The 22,705-nt window shown below is 40.5% G+C and overlaps 2 protein-coding genes across 9 annotated transcripts in view; one reads left to right on the forward strand and one right to left on the reverse strand.

Moving 5' to 3' along the window:
* Positions 1 to 2,786, forward strand: part of CCNI (cyclin I) — a 36,190-nt gene extending 33,404 nt beyond the window's left edge. For both annotated transcript variants that reach the window (XM_043572422.1, XM_043572423.1), the window contains one exon: positions 1,211 to 2,786. In XM_043572422.1, the coding sequence (XP_043428357.1) occupies positions 1,211 to 1,660 (450 nt within the window). In that variant the 3' untranslated portion in view covers positions 1,661 to 2,786. The remainder of the gene's footprint in view (positions 1 to 1,210) is intronic.
* The window catches only part of SEPTIN11 (septin 11), a 95,794-nt gene continuing 75,544 nt past the window's right edge, over positions 2,456 to 22,705 (reverse strand). For 2 of the 7 annotated variants that reach the window (XM_043572416.1, XM_043572421.1), the window contains 3 exons: positions 19,457 to 19,589; positions 17,823 to 18,010; positions 10,231 to 11,801 (listed from right to left, as the gene is read on the reverse strand). In XM_043572416.1, coding sequence (XP_043428351.1) covers positions 11,777 to 11,801; positions 17,823 to 18,010; positions 19,457 to 19,589 — 346 coding nt within the window. In that variant the 3' untranslated portion in view covers positions 10,231 to 11,776. Of the gene's footprint in view, positions 9,745 to 10,230; positions 14,316 to 17,822; positions 18,011 to 19,456; positions 19,590 to 22,705 lie in introns of those variants that run through there. The other 5 variants (XR_006296167.1, XM_043572417.1, XM_043572420.1 and 2 more) reach the window with 5 other exon arrangements.

Genomic DNA, 22,705 nt, shown 5'->3' on the forward strand with positions numbered 1-22,705 from the left:
CTGGAGGTGGTGGCAGTTAGCAGGTCTGGATGGAATTGGTAATCCACTTTTAACAGGTAGAAACAGGATGAGCAAGGATAAAGTAAGAAAGGGCAAGATTTACACAGAATAGAGAAAGCAGGCCTGTTTGGCAGAAATTGGGATAAGTCAGGGAATAAAAGACTGAAAAAGAGGGTTGGGGTCAGATTGTAGAGAGCCTTTATACCAAGCTAAAGAGGTTAGCTTATTTCTGGTAGGCATTGGGGTGCCGCTAAAAAAATTGAATAGGGGAAGAAATGTATGTTGCCTAGAGGAAGATTATTTTAACTAGAGCTATAATTACAGGGAAAGGAGGACAGAGAGACTAATTGGACTCCTTGAAAGCCTCCTATTATAGTCACTGTGCTAGAAAAGAAAGTTTGGGAATAGAAATGAATATGATACAATGGCTGCCTTTTGGGGGCTTATAGTCTGTAATGGAAAAAGTAAATGTTTAATGGATTATTTTAATACGATGTGGTGTGTAATGACAGGTTGAAATAGATATATAGATGGCCCTGGAATTTGGGTGTGTGGTGGCAAGAGGAGTTAAGGGTAGCTTCAGAAAGGATACCTGAACTATCCTGAAGGTTAAGAAGAAATTAGTCAAACCCCAAATTAAAAACATTTCTTCTTAAAGTTGTCAAGCCTGCTAATTTCTACAAAAATATAATTTGTCAAAAATTCTCATTTGCTGTTTTAAAAACAAAATACTTAAATTGTTCTAAATTCTTAGCTAGATGATCGTCCCCATCCCTTACTTAAATTTTTTTGTGCCTCTGGTTTTTTCCTTAAATTTTTAATGAATTTTGTGTTTATCTGTTCCTTGGTCCTCATGAAGAGATTGGAAGTAGCAGAGGGTGGAGTGAAGGGCCCTGTAGACAAGAGGAATACACTGGACAAGAGTGGACATTGCATATACACAGTGAACAAAAGAGAATAGTTTCTGTTTTCATGAAGATGTTGCATATAATTGCAGTTACAGAATTAAAGTTCCAAAGAGACTTCCATTAGAAGTACAGATTTGGTCATAATCCCTAAGAAGATGATGGGTAGACTGGAGGAATAGCTGAATTTCAAGTAGAAGATGTGGGGAGAGACAAAGCTGGGGAGGACAGAGGGCGCAGTGAGGAAAAGCTGTCAGCATATTAATTAAATGATCAACCTTTGTTTTTTTTTCTTCCTGGCCCAGATGGCTAGCTCCCAGCTGATCCACTGTCGGGAGCTTGTGGCACATCACCTTTCTTCTCTGCAGTCTTCCCTGCCTCTAAATTCCGTTTATGTCTACCGTCCCCTCAAGCACACCCTGGTGACCTGTGACAAAGGAGTGTTCAGATTACATCCCTCCTCTGTCCCAGGCCCAGATTTAGATTTCTCCAAGGACAACAGCAAACCAGAAGTGCCAGTCAGAGGTGCAGCAGCCTTCTACCATCATCTCCCAGCTGCCAGTGGGTGCAAGCATACCTCTGCTAAACGCAAAGTAGAGGAAATGGAAGTGGATGACTTCTATGATGGAATCAAACGGCTCTATAATGAAGATAATGCTTCAGAAAGTGTGGGTTCTGTTTGTGGCACCGATCTGTCAAGGCAAGAGGGACATGCTTCTCCTTGTCCACCTTTGCAGCCAGTTTCTGTCATGTAGCTTCAAGTGTTACCTTCAAGTGCAAACTAAGGTAGACTACTCTGGGAATTAGGAACATGGAAAACCAGGAAAGGTTCTATAAAGTTATATACCTTATCAGGCCGATTTGAAGTGAGCCAGAAAAAAACCCATTTACTTGGGTAGCAAATTATAATCAACATTATTTAAGCATTTAAAGACCAAAAAAGTTAGAAACTTCAAAAAAGATCAAATTTTTTTTTAAGTTAAATTTTTTTAGTATTTGTCAGTTCCATTCTTTTCTCTGCTAAGATGTAATGGAGATTGACCCCATGTCAAAAATTTATATTCAAGTGTTTTAAGTTCCAAAATTCATAGCTAGCACACTCTGTCACCAGCATCCTGATTTAATTTTCCTCATTTTTGCTTGCTTGTTTATTGAATACTAAATGAACTTTATGCATGTTGATCTATAGCCTGACTTCCACTGATTAGGAAACCCTCAAAATTATTTTTTAGCAATTTAGTGAATAAATTCATTTCAGTGTGACAGCCATGTTTGATCCATGATTCAAATTAATCCAAAAGGGTACTTTAAAATTGCCCCATATGAATGAGAAGTGGTAATAGAAAAAGGACTGACATTACCACATTGATTTTGTGTTTCTTATTTCAATTCCTGGAGTCTGGAAACAAAATTATTGTTTTTATTTTTGTTTTTCTTAAATTGAAGCTTAAAAGTGGCATGTAATTAGGATATGGTTCGATTTGTTGAAAGCATTTTTGAAATTTATATAAAAGAATTTGTGATAAAGTTAATGTATCCAGGTGCTCACCAAAGAAACATGTAACAACTAAGATTTTTTTTTTTTTTTTTTTTTTTTTTTGGTAACTGATCAGTTTTCATTCATTTGTAATCAGTAGGAGAGACTGTCTAGATGTCGGGGCAGCTCTATGATTTGGGTCTATAACATGTAATAACTGAATTCAGTGCCCTAGATTTATGTTAAGCTATTAGGATTTTCTTGATGGAAGTTATTCACCCTCCCTGTATTTCTCTTAATGACTTCTGGATCCTCAGCTCCCTGTTCAGTCTGAAGAAGGTATTGCAGTCAGAACCATGTGCTGATGATAAAAAGCCTCTGGTAGCAATAAAAGTTGTCCTTAACCTTTGTATCTTTAACTTTTTTTCTGCTTGTGAAGAGGTACAAGTTCCTGATTGCTTAGACACTGGTATTGGGACAAAAATCCCAAATATATGCTCACAGAAAATAAAACAGGATTTAAATGTGACTGAGGAATGTAGGTTTTGACGTAAAGAATTTTTCTATTCTCTCTTTTTCTTACCTTCCAAATAGTAAATTTTCATTTGATGGAATGGTTTGTGAGAACACCCATGTCTGGATGACATCATTTTTAGCCCACTGGTTTCGTTCTGTTTAGCAGAGCAAGAGTATTCTTAGGTCACCACTTCTTTGAAATTACTAAGGTTTGACTGCCTGCACAACCTTGCAATCCATTCAAATGGGAAACTTTTACTTCCGTGTAAGTACAGGCAGTGGGAGGGAAGTTTTAAAAACATGAACTGTTTATGGGTGAAGATAGCAAGAGATTGGCTTTGTAGATACACATTTTAAAAAATCACACTTACCCTAATTTTCATCTGGTCTGTTACTTAATTCTCCTGCGTTGGGGAGCTCTAAGAAATTTACAACTACACATGTTCACCATTTCTGTTAAATAAATGGCACTTAATCCCCCCTACCTCCATTTAACAGATGTTCAAGCTAGGGATGAAACTGAGCCTAACATTAGAATATTTCTAGTCCAGCCACTAGAGATTGAATATAAGAGGGCAATAAGATTTTAATTAGTTGACTTTGAGGTTTTCTAATCTTACCAAAAACTGATAAATCAGTTTGGAACATAGTATTGTTTCTAAAAAAAAGTGTTTTTAAAAATATTTTGGAGAGAGAGTGCACACAAGCAGGACAGCAGAGAGAGAGGGAGACACAGAATTCAAAGCAGGCTACAGGCTCTGAGCCGTCAGCACAGAGCCCAACGTGGGGCTCGAACTCATGAATCAAGAGATCATAAACTGAGCCAAAGTCAGACTCTTAACTGACTGAGCCACCCAGGTGCCCCAGAACATGGTAGTTCTTCTGGGAAACTGAGTTGGGATGGTTGGGCTGCCAGCTTTCATGCTTCAAAGCTAGTTAGCCCATAGTTCAATTAAATGAAGGTACTTAGGGGACCAGACCTTCCTGAGCACGCTTTTCAGTTCACTGTTCGAGACCTGAGCTACCATGGGTTCTTGGCTCTGAGGAGCCTGAACTCATGGATCGAGACAGAAAAAGCACAATATTCTTGAACAGCATGGAGTTTTTCATTGAATATGTTCCTGCTCATTACTCTGTCCCAAGTTACTTGTCTTAAATCTTGGCATCACATCACAAATTATTCTTTCAGTATTTGGAAACTTGAGTTTTATGGGTAATTGGTATCTCCACGTGGTTAGAAAGCCTATCATTCCATGAAACTTCCACAAAGGCAAGGGAATAGGTATAAATTATCCAATCTTTCATTTAACAGAAAAAGTTAAAGTGAATGCTCTACCTCTTGAAATTCAGACTATAGCGAAGAAGCTATTTTTTGTTCAATTTGAGAGTATAAAGTTATCTGTGGAGAATTGAATGTTTTTTCCACAGATGATGTATTAGTGTGGGGGAGGGGGAAGGCTGGGAATGGGGAGTGTTCCCAAATGCCAGTAAAAAGGTAAAACCAATTTGCCTCAAGTGTTGCTGACACTGCCTTTGGTTTGAAGGAAGCTAGAGCATAGCTCTTCACTCAGTTGAGCTGATTAGACAGAGCTTAACATCTCCACTGTTGGAATTAAGACATTGGTGTCTGTCTCCCAGGTAGTATTTATTTTCTTCTGTTAGAAACAACATATGTGTGTCCGCTGTACTCTACATACCTGGATTTTCAAGCTTCCTAATTTACTCATTCTGGAGTTCCTGAAATAAAGTCGTGCTTGAACATTACTGCCCAGAGCAACACTGGCCTTTCACTTAATGTGACTGCTGATGCTAGGCCAACATGGTAAGGAGCTTGTCTTTGTCCTAAAGGTAGTTTGTACATTTTCAGGTGGAAAGGGAAGATACTATGCCAGATGGTCTCACAACCATCCTGAAAACTCCTACCCCTGGTCTGCATTAGCAAGTTGAGGGTTAGAGAATTATCTAATGCCACATAGCTAAGAATTTTTAATAAGGCTCAATTTCTAACTCAAACCTTTGCCCTTTATATTTGATAACACAAAGCGTTGTCTAATGTAATTACTTCTGAAACCTCCAAATTTCTTGAAATTAGCCTTTAAATTGTTAATAGAATGTCTCCTCTTCCTGTTATTAAATGTTTTGAGCTTTGGCCACTAGGTGGTGCCTCGAGGAAAATAAAACATCTTTTTAAGTATCTGGGAGAAATTGAGTCACTTGGGCTGACTGTAGGAGAGTGAGGAGTTGAACACTTGTCTCTTGTTAAACATTAACATCATTTGCAGTTATAAATTCACATTTAAGCACAGGAGACCTGTGTATGTATCTGGGACTGAGGGGAAATGCCCAAGATCTGCCATGGTATGGAGCAGATTGTGACGACAGGTCTCCTACCAAAAACAGAAACAAAACCAGTTTTACAAAACTAATCATAATTTTTGTGAGTTGTCTAGTCCTGCAAAATAACCTAGAAATGCGTTTGAGAATACTTGAAAATAGCCAACCCCCAAAACCTTGCTGGATTTGAGTCCAGCAAGCTTGGAGTTGAGTTGATTTGACCAAATTCATTAAGACAGAAAAGATGAAGTACATGCTTATATAGCATAGATTGCATCAAGGAATTAAAGCTTTCACTCACCACGAGTTTATGGTTTCTATGATGTACCAATATGCCTAAGACCCAGGTGTAGGATAGAGACCTCTTGTCTTGCAAGCCCTTTATTATTGGAAAGTGTAATAAGAGGTAACCAAGAATATCTTACCAGAGAAATTTGGGCAGCGCTCACAATTCATTTTTAGTTTCCAGGAGCTTCTGAGTTAAGGGTGAACTGGGAAAAACCTCTCCCTTTGTCTTGACTATAAAGTACAATCTTCATAGCCTATCAAATGCCAGAATTGTTGATCTTAATGTGTTACACAACAGCAGAGTAGTAGAAAAGTATAGGCCCGGTGAACTGGTTTCTCATTTCTCAGAAACAGCTTATTTTGTTAGGAAAGAGGACACTCCAGACTGAAGGGCAACCTTAAGCAATCAATGAAAAGCAATCTGGGCAAGGTGGGGGAGAGGGCTTTTGCTTTTCAGAATACAATGTCTTTAAGCAATTTAGCATTGAAAGGGCTTACCTTTTGCTCCAAAAACTTGCTGTGTTCATAAGATATACAGAGACAAGTGCAATTCATAGTGTTTGGCTACATTCCCAGCATCTAATGTAGGCCTGGTACAGTATAGAGAATAAAGTGTTTGTAAAGAGAGAGAGGGACAGGGTGGGGAAGGTGGGTGGATGGATGTGAATAAAGGGCAGGAGTGCTAGAATGGCGCCTTCACAGTTCTAAGAGCATTGGGCAGAGAAGGCATGGTTAAGTTGGACTCTTTGAACAATTATTATTCTGCACTACCCCATACACACTTTTGGGTTTTTGTTTGTTTTAAATGTGGGACAGGGGCCAGCCTCATAATAGCCTCTGCCTCCTCTGATCTAGGTGCTGTAATTTTGAAAGTTTCTACATGGACCAAAGTGCCATTCAACTCACAGCACTGCAAGTAACTGATTTGAGGCAGATGTTAGATCTTCATTTGTGCTTCAACAATATTCCACTGACAGCCAAGAGATCTCATTTCTGTATAGCTACCTGTCAGGTTAGGAAGGTTGGGAAGGGAGGTGAGTCAATATCTAGGCTCACAATTCATCTTTTCTTCTTGTAGTGCAACTATGCAAAACTACAATTAGTCTTTTCAAATCAACACATTAAATCCCTTCGATAGCCAAGGGGGTTTCAGCTACTTGCTAGAGACTGATCTGAAAGCCAGATGGTACCAGTCACAAGGACTAAATGCCATGGTCTTAAGAACTCAAGTGCAAGGATCTTCAAAGGGATCCACACTGATACCACTGTCTGTCTCCAGGGTGGAAAGGACAGTCATCTGCAAAGCAAAAGGTTTGGTGTAGAAACAGCATTGAAATACAGTGAAGGTTCTGTAGTTTTTCAGACATCCAGAACGGTTTACTTATAAGCTAGGCCAATAGGCAAAAACCCATCAATAACTAAGAAGGAAGTTTCATTTGGTAGATACAGTGGATTGGCGGTGGGGGGAGGGGGGGGGAGTTTGGCTTAGCATATTGAGAAGATGAGTTAATTTTTTTTCTGCTCCAGCTCAGCAAATACTGATTCAGAAGATCTCTCCTTTATACATGTGCCAATCTCAAGTAGACCATCTAGACTACACTTGTAGCAAGCAAGAAGGCAATCTGTATCTGAAATCAAGTAATATTTTTAAAAAGACCAAATGAAAAATAAAAAGCCCATTACCAATGGAAATCCATTCAGTTGGCTCAGTTCTTGCTTTTCTTTTCGACAATCTAGCTAGGGATAAGCAAATGATTTTTATTATTGATGATAATTAGTCCTGGGATGGTTTCACATCTCTTCACTGGTCAGCCAGGAGAACTTGAGAACCTATCAGTTTTTTCAACACCTGAGAAAAGGAACCACCTGAAGTAAAACTCCAAATCAATGGAGAGGACAGCACACTTGACCGGTGGCATCTGGTCAGCTTTCCCTAGGTCACTGAACAGAAGCTAACCTATTGTAATAACTTGTTCCCCCACGTTTCCTCTAACCTGGCCAAAATGGGAGAAAAAAGGGAATAGCAACAATAGACTGTACATTTCTCTACTTTAAAAAAAAAACAACAAACTACTACCTGCTTGGATTTTTAAATATTGCTCAAAAAAAGGTCTTTACCAGCTGATGCAGAATTCATTTTTAACATGACTGATAGGGTTAAATTCATATCAAAATATTAAAAATAAATCTCATTACTGTTCTTAGTACGTACATGGTTCCACATAATAGGGTGTTTGTGTTTAACTTACAAAACTGATAGGTCATGCTCTGGTATCAGTTAAAGAGTTGCCACCTACCCTTCCACCCCTAAACCACTGGTGACATCACTAGCAGATTTATAGGTTTACAGATTATAATGTAATATGGAGGGGATGGCTCTTGACATTTATATTTTGATCATTTAATGGCTCAGATGGATTTGACTTTATTGCATTTAATTACAGTCTCTTTCTAAGAAAGCCTCTCACCAGTGTGCTCATCCAATTGCTCTAAAGAAACCTCTTTCCAAGAAGCAAATGATTCAAATGATTTAAGAGGTAGGGACTGTTGTTTCATTTCACCACAGAAGCACGTGTTACCATTCTTAAATGGAGAACACTCCCAAGTGCAACCCGTGCCACCAATAGTATTTTCATGGTCCTCCTAACATGGGGCTGAAAAGTGATGGAAATAAGACTAGATATAGACAAGTAATGAAATTATAAGGTAACTTAAATGCATGTTCGTGCTCTAGAACAGAAATGACTTTAGAAGTTGTCCCTTGATTAGGAAAAGTGCCCCTAATAGGTGACTGCTAATAAAGTAATCTAGCCCTTCCATCTCTCCAGCCCTTCACAATTGGGTCAGCATTAGAAACCACAGCCTCAACTGGCAGAAGTGTGTGTTTGCAGGTTGGGTGTACTTTAAGTGAATTCTAGCAAACTTTTTTCCACAGACATGGTAGAGACAGCCACCTGGGTAACTGAGAAGACAATGTGATCAGAACCATTGTATTGAAGCGATTGTCTGGGACAGCTTTATAGTTTGTTGGGGTTTGTTCCCATGGTCTGGGACACAAAAAACTTTGGAAACAAGGTAAAGCGGAGGTTCACAGTACATAGAAAGGCAGGGATGGGCCAGAAAGTTATTTTAAGGTACCTTAAAGTATAAAGTGAGTCCCAGAGGCAGAAAAGTCCTCTACCCAACACTGGCACATTTTAAACATGATTAAGACTTGTAGGTCATAACCCCAGTGATAGCAGAGGGATCTTTTGGTTGTATCTGAGATGACAGATTCTTAACCAGAATTCTGTGACTTAAACTTCACTTAAATTTCCCCTTGAGCTTAAAACTGGCATAATTTTGATACCAAACTAAGTTTGAATAACCAATACATAAAACAGAACTGGCTAACTGGATTTTTTTTTTTTTCCAAAACAGAATCCCAAACCCAAAACAACTCTTATAAGGGATGCAGATAACAGAAAAAGAGTTAAATAAAACAACAATGGTTCCTGAATTTAAAGGAAGGATGCCCACTTCTCTCTCTCAAGAGGCAGATGGTCAGCTGAAAAATAAAAACATTGCATCAATAGAACACTCCGAATAAAAAAATTGTAGCCATCTCTGTTCATGCAATATCAAATGTTAAAAAAAAAAAAAAAATCCCAAACTCGAAAACAACTCATAAAACTAACAAAAGGAAGGAGAATGTTGCCCGGATCTTATGACCTGATTGATGGTTGAGGGTCCTGATGGGGCTGTTCAGAATGTTGCTCATGGGACAGAGAGGTCTGGAGTTAACATGAAATCAAGTTTGCGGACCCTGGAGGTGGTGACCACCTCAGAGTAGGGTACACGCTGTCTTCAGTCCGTGAGTTCTCAGATCAGCAGCTTCAAGAACATGACAGCTAAGCAAGAGGATTCCAACACATGGCTATCTTGGGTCTTGGCCCAAGTTCTTTTTTTCACTCAATTTCCTTTTAAGTACTATTGAGTATTCCTGTTTTTGGTAGTGATGAGTCACTTTAGTAACCACTATGGGCAGTGGTTTGTAAACAGACATTGACAAGTACAAACAGCAATGCAATATTTGACCCAGACTTTAAAAGAATAGGAGGCGATGGTGGAAATGAGGTAACTCTTCCCCAACACGTGTGAACAGACAGCTCCTGCTCTTCTAATGCTCTATGTCCATTAGGAGAGAGTAGGGCTTGTCAACAGGATGGTTACATAAAGAAGAAGCTACAGAAGAGAAAAAAGAAAGATTCAGATTCAAATTTGATTCTTAAAGTCTTAAAAAATTAAAAAAAAAGGGGGGGGGGCGCTTTTCTACAACTGTGAAAGAACAGCAGTGTATCAGTTACAGGGATGACTTCCTGGAGCACAGCTGGGGCTGAGCAGCCCAGCAGCGGTAGCACCAGAGGCCAGGGAAGAAGAGGAGACCTCGGCTTGGCCCGGAGGCGGTGCGGTGCCAGGAACACCAATCAGGACAGAAGGGAATGGGAATGGGGGAGAGAGGGTAGCAGAGACCATATGTGAAATACAGGATACCACATGGCAAGTATCTGGGAGGAGCTGGAGCCGTGCAGATGGTAGCATTTGAAATCCACCAGACAAGGCAGGAAAGCAGGAGACTCTTTCATCCCTACTTCTTTTGCCCAACATAATAACCATGTGTACATATGCATACCAAACACTGACTAAAAAGAACTCACAAAAGGGCACACATTGTTTGGGTAAAAATATATTTTCCCCCACTTTTATGTCTTGGCACTAGTGATATATGCATAGATTACCTGTCCACCACTCTCCTACCTTAACAGACACCGAATTACCGAGCATGTTTGCTAAGTGATTACTTTCTTACTTGAAAAAAATGGTATAGTTCATATCGATACAATTATTTTAGTTTTTAAAAAGGACGAGTGTCTAACATGCAGCTTACATATATGACAATTCTGCATTAACACTGAAAGTAGATTACACAACACTTTTTTTTTAGAAACACATTGGTTATTTTCAAACAGCAAAATGACAGTGTTCTACAACTACAGTTTAAGGCATATCAGCATATTTTAAAATTAAGAAATAGACAAAGTTCTAATGCTGTTCACAGCTTTTCAATTTATTTAAAAAATTCCCTTCATACCTACATACAATCTAGACTTTGTAGGTCATAATTTCCACTAAAGAGTCATCACATATGTATCCTGTCAATGGAACCAAGACTTCTGGAAGCTGAGACTTGACGATTTCAGACACTTGCAAATGGCAAAGCAAAGGGATCTGAAAGGACGGTTTGGAAGGACCACACAGAGACAGTATGACATGGGTTGATAACAGCTGAAACCAAGATTCAACAGTCTATATGTGACACACTAATGGATATGTCAAGAAAGTGAAGAAACCCAGTCCATTTGTTTGAGGTGCACAAGATATGAAGACTAAGTGTTATTGCTGGTGAGATTCCAAAGCAGAGAAGGAAGGTAATAAAGAACCTGTGCTCAGTGTGACATTAAATGTTCCCCTGGTTGAGATGCCCTTTCTGGACAAAACTTTGACCAGTTAAGAAGGAGCCTAGGTTGGGAAAACATAGTCTCTAACTGCTAATAAATTCCCAAAATGCTTCTCCATCACATTCTACTGCATGTACAACTGTTACGAGTATCTAAAGTCCAGAAGCAATGGTCAGTATGGTTGAACAAAAGATTTGGGGAGAGGCCAGCTAGATCTGGCAAAAAACCAAAACAACAGGTGTGTTCACTGCTAGCAGTTAGCATGAGGGAAAGACCATTAAACCAAGATCGTCAAAAAAATTAAGCAGTCATAAAAGCAGCTTAGCATAAAAAACATTTTCCTCTTGATTTTCTCCAATGGAAGGTGGTAGTTTCTTATTCTACCTTTATTTACATAGTCAGAACCAAGGACCCTCTAATCTCCAGCGATGCCCACAATGCTGTGTAGAACACAGCTGGGAACAATAATTTCTGACCTCCGTACTGGTATCAAGAAAAAACTGAATTTATATTTCTTGTGGAAAAGGTACAAATGTGGTTATTTTAAATACATAGTTTTTTTTTTTTTTTTTTGTAAGCAAAGGCTACTCAAACCATTACCTCCCTATACCTCCCTCCAAAAAAGGAAAAAAAAAAAAAATTCACCTATCCCGTTTGTTTCTCTAATTTTAAAAAAGTCCAAAAGATCTCAAAGTTTTCTTACTACTGTACTTACATGCAAAGGCGAAAGCACATCCAATTAGATTTGAGGGTATCATTTATTCCGTGCAGAGCCAAGGACTACTGTGAAAAAAGGCACAGATACAGAAAGAAGAGAAGGGCAGCAATAACAAACCAAACAGGGCGGGGGAGCAGGAGTAGAAAAGAGTTCAGAAGCAACGTGTTAAAAAAAAAAAAAAAGCTTCTAGAACTTTCTTTTGACTTTTTATTCCCTGACTCTCCGTATGATTCATTTTGTCATGAAAATTTTCATGGGAGGAAAAAAAAAAAATCAACAATCTTGGAATCAAAAAGTCAGCTGGATGGATGCCTTTCACAGCGAGGCTCACTTTTGAAAAGGTTTCAGTGATGCATTAAAAATGGTAATTTTAAAATGACCATTTTTGGAATTTACATGTATATTTTCTGTTACAAGGCACAAAAATGCTCACACAAGCAGCGGTTGGAACAAGCATACAACACAAGTATTCAAGCTTTTGTCTGGTGCACAGCACATGAGCAAATTTAGCCATGGTTAGAATCGGCATGCCATCTAGTATTTGGCTGCTCCACAACTAGCTTTGGACTAGAATCATTCAAGAAAACAAAACAAAAACATTAGTCCAGTACCTCCTAAATCAGTCTTTATACCACCATTGCTGATTCTAGTTTGCAGTTTCTAGCCCAGCTTAGTTTGGGCTTCAGTGAAACTGAACTTTTACTTTGCCTACTTAAGCCTAACTCAGTTCATGGAAGACCATAACTTCTTTCCCCTAAAAGTATGATTGAGAATGAAGAGAAGGAAAAAAAAGAAACTTTTTTTTGGAATCAACTAGAGACTTATTTAAAAAAAAAGGGGGGGGGGTGGATTGCATGTGTGTGTCAGGGAAGGTACAGTGTCTTCTATCCTATTTACCTAATGTCTGACCAGTGAAGGCTGGGAGGAAGCACAGAGCTGGAGCATCAGGTTCGTGAGAAAGAATACTCTTTTAAGTAAGGAACAGGAGACTATTGAGTTAGAAGTTGGGAAGATCTTGTTAATGGAGGGGGAAAAAAAAATCAAGAAGATGAAGGGATAAGCCTCACAAAGGAACAGAACCGAAAGGAGAGTCAATATGCCCCTTTCCGTGGTCTGTGTCGTGGCCTGTGGGTTGGCCCTGATTCTCAATGACAGGGTGATGGGCTGGGACAGAGAGAGCAGGTTGAGCTAGTCATGGTGAGGACAAAATGAAGAAACTCCTTCAAGACAACTGGATATGAAAGACCAGCTGCTCTAGTTCTCCTTCCCGTTATCGCCAAATATAGAAAGGAGACCATGCACAGAAGCTAGATGTGCAGTTGAATTTCTACCTTCTTCACTCATGGCTTTGTGTCAAGTTCCTTCCCATTTCCTTCTTAATGTTTTATTTTTTTATTTTTGAGAAAGGAAGAAAGAGAGTGTGTGTGTAAACAGGGGGAGGGGCAGAGAGAGGATCTGAAGCAGACTGTGGTGACAGCAGAGAGCCCGATGCGGGGCTTGAACTCATGAACCGTGAGACTGTGACCTGAGCCAAAGTTGGATGCTTGACTGACTGAGCCACCCAGGCGTGCCCCCCTTCCCATTTCTACCTTAAGTTGATGAGATCCCCTCATAATTTGTGCTGCAGATGATATACAGTTTATAACAAATTTTCTATTTGAAGCATTTCTGAAAATTTTCTCCTCATGATTGAAAAGTATTATTAGAAGTACGGATATCCTAGAATCGGTCATTGACCACGGAGAGCGTGAAAGAGTGCTCACTGTAAGTGGAAGGGAGGTTGTGGGAAACCCATCATCCTTAGTAGAGGATTCTTCTACTGGGCAATGTTATACGACCTGACCTTGGAGATCACTAACTGTGAGAGGATCAGGTTGTGCTGATAAAAGAGACCATCAGCAGTTCTCTCATTACAGTCCAACTTGTCCAGGATTTGAGAGATAGGGGTTCAGACATATTTTGAAAGCCGTATGAGGGGGCAGTGTGAAGAGACCCACAACATGGGTCAAATAAAATTATAATAATGAATATCCATGCAAATGCATAGGTCCTAAAAAGCTGACCCACCGTTCTACCTACATACAAAGCTACCCTGGTTGGGGCACGTGTGGAGAAGAGGCAGAGTGAGTTCAGGGCTTCTGCCACCATGGAGATGAGAAATCAAGAAAAGCCAAGTTGTTGTCATGGCTATTCAGGGTTATGGTTCAGCTGCTGAGACGATGAGAAGTTCTCCTGACAGACGTACATGGAGCCATTGACCCTCCGTCCCTCGGTCCAAAGCAACATACAAGCAACAGGCATGCTTCCTGCTGCCGCTCTGAACAGGCATAAAAGGCAAATCATTTACTTTCCAGAAACAAAGTCCAGCTGCACAGAGCTTTTGGTGTTATTCTCTTGTTCTATCATTTTCCACTACCCAACAACATTCAGCAAAATGAGTTAATAGTTATTGGTGTCTGGGGAAGGGTAAAAAAATAAAATAAAACAAAAGGACACAGATGGCAGAGATACAATATTACTGCAAAAGCAGGTGAATGCGGGACCATCCTTGGCTTGCCAGGCTTTATGTGAAGCTTGCACTGCAAGTTAAAAAACAAAACAAAAAAGTTAGAAATAATAATAAATAAAAAAGAAAGGAAAATTAGGAGTGCCAGCACCAGCATTCGGTGATGGTGAATGCTCATGCAATGATTATGGAATCGACAGAAATTAAAACCACAAATTTGAGTAAGCTATTCTACACGACAAGCAAAAGCAAAATTTTAATACTGAATTAACACATGGTTAGTTTCCGTTTGCATGTAATTTACGAGTGACTTCTTGAAACCACTACATGTGACAGTGGAAGGATTTGCCATTTGATTTTCATTTTCTCAAATAACATAAATCACAATCTATTAGGTTTGGTCATCACATCGGTACTGAATAGGAGCAACACCTTCCCATTACTGAGCGGCTGGAGTCAGAGAATAAATCTACAATAATGTCTTCAAAAGATGAACTTTGGGGACTGGGATACAGTGAGTGGTCATGCTATTAATCTACTTGGAAAGGGAAAACAGGATGAGCATCGTGTGGCTACAGCTACAGCAGGTGCCAGGAGCCTTCCCCCGCGTTTAGGTACAACGCAAAACCAAACCCGAGATCCGCACATCTAATTTTAGGCAAGTCTGAAACATGCAACTTCATTCCTTAGCAAGAATAAAAAAAAAAGATGAGTGGATGACTGTATAAATAAACCATGGTTATCAGATGCCAGGTACAGTTTTAAAATGATGGATTTTAAAACTTCCTTTTGGGATGGATGAAACGTCACCACCAACGCCCACTGGCAATTGTGCAAAGTTTCAGAAAAGAATGCTGTCCACTGAACAACTTACCCTCGGGTACTCGCACCACTGCGGCATAGCCGCAAACAAGGGAAGTGCCTTGGTGGCCAGAAAGGGCAGGAGGTGGGGTCCGGCTAAAGGCAGTGCCAGGGTTAGCTCTACTTTGTCTGGAATCTTAGGGAAGGTTATATGGTCTCATGCCACTACAGCTCAAGTAGAAGCATAAAGCCTTACCTACGTTATAAAGGGAGCGTGTCATTAGAATAGAAAAAACAGAATTTAAAACTATTAGAAAAACTAATTTCCGAGGTGGAAGCATACCAGGTGAATAAATAAGCGTCTCTTTCGTAAAAATTGTCTCCCTGAAACAGAGCCAGCCCCTAGTGGCACGTATGGTGACTCCAGCATCTCTTCCAGCTACACGAGGAGACAGGAGTCTCCCATTTATTTTCAAAGAGCTGCTCTGGTTACCCTGGTGACTGTCTTTCTGTGGTCCTCTCTAACCAGAACTCTCCCCTGGCTGGAAGGGGTGGCGGGGGCAGGAGAGGGGTGGTTAACTTTTATACTTCAGGCCTCCAACTTGCAGTTGCTTGCTGTGCTCAAATGGGAAAGTTGTAGAAAAGGTTAAGAACCTGCCAACACATATGTGCCATCGTCAGGTACAAAACCTGGTCACTACTGCACACCAAATGAAGTCTACTTCTATTAATGATACACAAGAATGTATAAATAAGGCTAAAATAGAATTTGCACACACTTCATGTAAACTTGAAAAGCATTATACACAACTAAGGCCCAAGGCTGGGGTGAAAATAACCTAAAATGATCAAAAGGGCAAGGAAAAACCTCCCTACGCTGGGAAGTCTATTACTGGAGAGACCTTTTTTTAATGGAGGCACAGTACGGATCCGCTCTTGGAACTAGTATTGCTTAAAGGCACATCCAGCGTACGTGAAATATCCTTGGAACACTGCTGGTCTTTTAAAAACATTTTTAGTTCTGAAACATGTACTTTTATGCACATTAGTGCTTAAGGGTAAGAAAAACTTGACTTTGGGTTTCCTAAGCTGTGAGTCAGCAGCTTTTTTGTTTCATCCATGCCTATGGATGTGGTCATTTACACACACACACACACACACACACACACACACACTCTCTCTCTCTCTCTCTCATTTTTATCTTGGGTTAGTTAGGATCAACAAGTGTATAGATAGTGCCAAATGACTTTCATTTCATCTCTGAATCTCTGCATGGGGAACGTCACCATGAGTGACTGATACTCTCCCAACAAGCACAGCACAAGGCACTTTCTTGAACTGGATTAGAATCTAGGCAATTGTTACTCCCAGAATTAATCCAGCATAAGTAAAGTTTCAGCCCTTGGGAGGCCTTGAACACTTGGGTCTGCACCAACCCCATAGAAATCACACCACATCTACACCAGCTACTTTCTATTGCTTAGAAAACATGCTATTCCTTTGCTCTCTTGACACATTTTCTGCTGTCTCAGAGCTTGGAAAGTCAAAGGCATAATTTAAAACTCTCTCCGTGTATCACTGTAGAAGTCTATTGTGCTTTCTGCCACAGGCAGTGTAATGAGGTCCCTCAGGGGTGAGTCTGCATGCTCACCAAGACTAAGGACACCACCACTGTGCCCAGTCCCCCATGATAGGTCTCAATTACTGCGCAGATTCAATCCTATCTGCTCTATTTGTTAAAATTTAATTCTTTGCCTACCCAAGTACCAACATTTTTATCGTTTACTTAATTGTCCGCTTTTTCCCTAGAATCTCGGCATCTAAGGATAAAGAGCAAGAATCCTGAAACACATTCGGGGCTGCCTTATCGCTGCCCTAGGAGCACCGTGTGTTAGACCAAGCAGGGCAGTATCTGTGGGTTCGCCATCCAGCCGCCACAAAAGATTTCCTAGAAGGTACTGTACTGACCACTGTGCTTATTGTCAATCCAGTAGCGATTGTCATAAAACCGCACTTTCTAGTCGTTAAGGTGCTTTGATGTAGAGCTTCAAATCATGAGAGAATTTCAAGGCAGGCCCAAGTCTCCCACTGGATTCAGGCAGCCACTATTGGAGTATTACAGGAAGTGACTACTTTAAGAGCAGAATCTGACCCTTTGGCACATTAAATCAAAGCCATATTTAAAAAAAAAAAATTTTTTTTTTTGTATGGAGATAGGTGTGTTTTGAGGATTGGTGAGGGTGTCTTAACTGGAAGGGTGTTTTGATCCCATTTCCACAATAAAACAATTCACCATCTTATTGAATTTAAGGGAAAACTTGTGGCCACTAGCGGTTCGTCCTGATCTTCCATTTCGGAAACAAGGCTTTCGGTGACCGGCTTATCAAGCCTCACGACACAGGATAGAAAAATTTTAACAATCATCATTTTAGGATGCCCTTTATCAAGAGTCATGAGGATTGTCTCCAGGGAGTAGTGAAGAGATATGGACTGTCTTCTCAAGAGTCCTAGTGTTGGTGCAGAAGATGCCACCGGAGACAGCAGGTTCCTCCAGCCCTGATTGCTTGGTCATGTGGTCAAGTGTTATAAATTAATATTTCTGTACCCTTTACAAATACTTTAAAAACCTGTATCATCTTCCCTGCACTGTAGAGAAAAGACTTGCATTTATCTTTCTGGTAACAGACCAGTTTCCAGTCTGTAAATGGGAAAAAGTAGAAACATGCAAGAGGAATCAATGGTTAGAGGGCCCCGATGCATGGGGGGGACACCCGCTTACTTTTTCTTATCCTTGTCTTTCTTGGTTTGCTGGGCCCCAGACTGCTGTGCCTGGGACTGCAGGAGCTGAGCCGCTGCCTTCTTCTTCTGGAAGTTGTTCACCTCCTCCTCCAGCTCCTTCTTCTTGTCTTCCACTTTCTTCTTCTCTTCTTGGTGTGTCCGCTTTAGGAGGTCAAACTTCTCATGGAGCTGGAGAGGAAAAGAGGAGGCCAAGTTTGGTGAGGGGAGTGGAAAGTTACAGCTGAAGATCTTCTGCATCTGTTCAAACCCCAAACATGCCTCGTGTTCCTGCACGTGCTTTAATCCCACGAGGGAAGCACCGTCTGGCACTCCTAGAGGAGCTAGGCTGAGAGGGCAAAGATCACCCCTCGGAGCCCTATGAGCCTTTGAGATTTGGAGCCTGTGGCACTCACTAAAGGGAATTCTGTTCATTTTTACTGATAATAAAATACATATTCATTGTAAAAAGCATAAGGAAGAAAATAAAATTATCCATGCTCCTAACAGAAATTACCCAAGTGGTAATGGTAGTTCTTTATTTCTGGTCCTTTTACAAAATGTATAATATACATTTACTTAGAGACATACACAGTGACCACAGATGATGTATGGTGTTCAAATAATAAGAATATGTTGGGAGATTTCTGGCAAATTTCTTGACAAACCAAATTCAGAAAATTATCACAAGGCAGAAACAAAAGCAGGAAGGAAGGGAGGGAGGGAGGGAGGAAGGGAAGAAAGAATGAAGGAAATAACTCTTACTAGATAATTCTAGATTTCCATCCAGCATCCACTTGGTATTTATAATCAACAACAAATAAGGCTCAACTTTCCTTTCTCTGTAGCAAAACTATACTGAGTGCTTAGCTATTTAAATAACCTCTAAATTTCAGTGGCCTTTATAAAGATAAATGAAAAGAGAATGATGAAGAAATTATTTAGACAATTTGGAAATGAATATAGCTATAGGTCATGCACTTGAGATACTCATTATCTGCCATCAGAGACAAACAGATTACTCTCCCTCCCTCCCCCTCTCACGCTCTCCATATGAGATAAGTGTTATGCAGAAACCCATATGACCTTCTAGGAGGCAGTTAATCTGGTCTGGTCACGGGCAATGAGAGGAGTCAAAGGATGCTGGAGCAGGGAGAGCATGCCCACAAACGAAGAAGATGCATATACAGATAGGGCATATGGAGACCATTACCCATCAGGTTGTGCCCAAGGGCCCATCCACTGTTTAGCTCACTGAGTTGGCTCATAGACTAAGACAATAATAGTAATAACAGTCCCAGAATCCCAACTCTTATGTTGCAAGACTTATAAATTAAGGAGATATTGAGCTACAGAGAACACGAGACCACACCTGAAGACCTAAGGTCTAGTTTTGGTTTCAGCTCTGCTACTTACTAGGTATGTGACTGCATAACTCATTTAAGCTTTATGGCTCTCAGTTTTATCATCTGTAAAATGGGAATAATACATGACCTGCTTCTCTTACCATGGTAGCTGCTCATGTGATAAAATATATGTAGAAAGTACTTAGGAGAGCATGAAGTTCTATATAATATGAAGTATTAATAACACATCTTACTTATTTTTCTCTCACTTGAAGGAGGACAGATGGCTTACCTCTTTCTCTGCCTCTTTGAGTTCAGCTTCTTTCTCCTTCACTCTCATAACAAACATTTGCCTCATTTCTTCTTCTTTCTTCTGAAGTTCTCCCAGAAATTCATTTCTTTTTGCTTCGTACGTCTCCTGAAGACTATTCAAAAGCCAAACCAAGGACAGTGTTGTGAAGTTGAATAGGAAATTTCAGCTCATATAATTTCTACTCATTGCTTCCAAAAAATAGGTAAGGCTGCCACTTACCATATCAAAGGACACATAAAATGGCACACCATCTTCTTTTGAGTTATGCAGTGATCAGAAAGACAAGCACATCAAGAGCCAGAGACGAGTCAATAAACACAATTTGGCACTACAGGGATGTCTTACTGGCTAAGTGTATCCTATCTCTATTCACACAGAGAAAGCCTGGGTTGGACTGGCTGGTATTTTCCAGATCAGCAAACAAGTAGACACCAAAATGAGAGTTATAATTTTAAAAAATGAAAGCAGTAGTGTAGGGAGAGAGTGCAAAGGCACTGGAGCCACACACACCAGGGTTTGGATTCTGGCCACAGCAACTTACTGACTGATCTTGGGATGGGCACAGACCCTATGCTTCCGTGTTCTCTGTGTAAGATGCAGCTACACCAGCATTTACCTTCTAGAGATAGGATTATGGGGATTCAGTGAGGGCAAAGTGAGTAAAGCATTCGATATACCATCAGTGCTTAGCAAATATTACCCTTCCCCACTCACCTCCCTCCAGCCCCCAATTCAGAAAACAGACTCAGTGAACCATCTAGAGACAATAGTATATCTAAACATATTAAAGAAAATTGCTGCTTTTCAAGTTATATTATCAACTGAAAGTAGAGCAGGGAAGAGTTTTATTTTTATCTTAAATTCCATCCTCCTCCTGACTCTGTACAGAATGTTGAGCCCAATATTTTAAATTGAATGCTAGATTCAGCTTTACCTCTAAGTCAGAACAATATATTGGCAGAAAAATTGCTTTTGGTAACACAACTTAAGAAAACACACCCCCATACCTACACCTACACAGAGAGACAAGTGCTGATATTTGATAAGGTGCGGTTTCTAGTTCTCCCTTGCAGTCTCCCTAGAACAGCACCCGTTACAGTAATGCGAGTCTGCAGAATATCCATCTCTACCCGTGGGCTGAATTCATCCTAAGTGCTGACTCCAAATTGGAGTGGATAACCTGTGGATAACCCCGGGGACCATGCAGAGCTGCCTCCCAGCATCCACACTGGTCCTTTCAGAAGGAGAAAAAGGACATTCAGATGGTAGGAGCAAGCATGCATGGAGTCAAACAGTCAGAAAACGTCTTCAATAGGATTGCTTATACTTCTATAATCAACACTTTTATTGGTTGATTAAAAATAAGTTTTCCTACCCTCAAGGGTGTCCACACTAACCTGTTAATGAACAATCAAGCACTTTGAGTTTCCAGAGGTATATTTAGCTTTCACTTATGAAACAAAAACATTTTGGGCCAATGTTGACATTGGCTAATACTAATAGCAATATTTAGACTTGAGATTTAAGATATATAGCCACGGAGATATAGAAATGTATTGACAGAACTAATTCATGGGTTTGATTTTGCTTGTTAGCATCTAATAAACTCTTCATTACCAGTATTTAGATCAGAACTGCTGAAGGCAGAAGATGACCTCTCCCTGCTATAAAATTTGGGGGGAATCTCTGTTTTTTACTTATGATAATGAATAGATCTCCCTTTTCAAGGGAAAGGAGAATGAGAACAGGTACTTCAGTTCAGACTTCATTCTGGTAATTCACACAGTGTAATTCTCTCTCTGTTACCATCTTCTGGAACTACCTAGTGAAGGGTATCCTGGAGAATAACACATTACCAGTGGTACGAAGCAATTTACACACAAGAATTCACTAATCCTTACACACCCAATAAGGTGGGTATTACTATCTACCTCCCACTTCATAGACGAAGAAACTTGGAGACAAGTGTTTAGTAATCTGTCCAGGTCACACAGTGAAGAGTAACAGACCTGGGATTTGCACCCAGGCCATCAAGCTCAGACAGGAACTCTATCCACTGCACTCCATTGCACAGAGGTCTGCATGTTCCCCAAAACAAATGGGTCTCATGAACCTGAAAACTTTGTGATCTCTTGAGAGAATAGTGGTAATTAAACCCTTTTTGTGACTTGACAAGAGTCAGGGGAAGGGGGCACTCTGAGATAAGGAATGGGCAGTTTGGACAGGGACTGTTGGGGTAAAGTACAAAGGAGTCTCAGGAGAAAAGAATCAGGAACAGGATCAGTCCAGTCCCTATTGTGTCCTACATCCTCTTCCCTCTTCTGGCATCTTCAGATGCCAGCCTGAAGGGGCCAAGGTCTGAGGGAGGGGGACCTGGGTCCAGAGAATGCATGCTGCTCTGGTTGGGCTGAAGACCACAGGGCAGCAGGTGGTAAGATGGGCACAGGAGAAAGCAAGCTGACATGTGGGTAGGTAGGTAGACAGACAGATACACAGATTCTGCCACAGGACAACAAAGACACAACTCTAAATTGAGGCAGGTCAAGGACACCACCAGAAATACACTCAGTTAGCTTTACTGGCTCCGACGTACTTCCAAGGCTTTCGTACAGCCTCTTACTGTGTTTGTCCAGCTCCTGGTTTTGCTTCCTGCTGTACGATATATTCAGGTGATGGCTGCGCCTTACTAGCCTTGGCTTTAGAGATTACTCTGTGCTTTATAAAACACAAGAGCAGCTTGGAGGACAAAGAGTGGATACCGGGTGCTCAAAGAAAGGATGGACCTCACTGTACACCCACAAAGAAATCCTCTGCTTTGGGAATATACTTATATTCCTCCCAGCTCACCCAAAATTCACATGGAAAAAAATCCAAGAGCATCTGGGAATGATGGCTTTGAAGATGAAATTTTGGGAAACCACTCAAATCAGCAGCAGCTTTTGCTTCCCCTTAATTGTGGTGCCCTTCATGCAGGGTCCCCTCACTGCACCCCTTCAGTGTAGTCCCAGGCTCAAGAAGTGCCGGGGATGCTGGAAATGCCTCAGAGGGAAAGTCTGAGACATCTATAAAATGTTGCTACTGCCAATGTCAGAGAAACTGCCTGTGGTCTCTTCCAGGAGTTTTATGGTTTCAGAGCTCACATTTAGGCCTTTAATCCATTTTGAGTTTACTTATATGCATGGTGTGAAAAGTGGTCCACTTTCATTCTTTTGCATGTAGCTGCCCAGT

The sequence above is a fragment of the Prionailurus bengalensis genome, chromosome B1 (genome assembly GCF_016509475.1).
Source record: "Prionailurus bengalensis isolate Pbe53 chromosome B1, Fcat_Pben_1.1_paternal_pri, whole genome shotgun sequence".
In the NCBI taxonomy this organism is placed as follows: domain Eukaryota; kingdom Metazoa; phylum Chordata; class Mammalia; order Carnivora; family Felidae; genus Prionailurus; species Prionailurus bengalensis.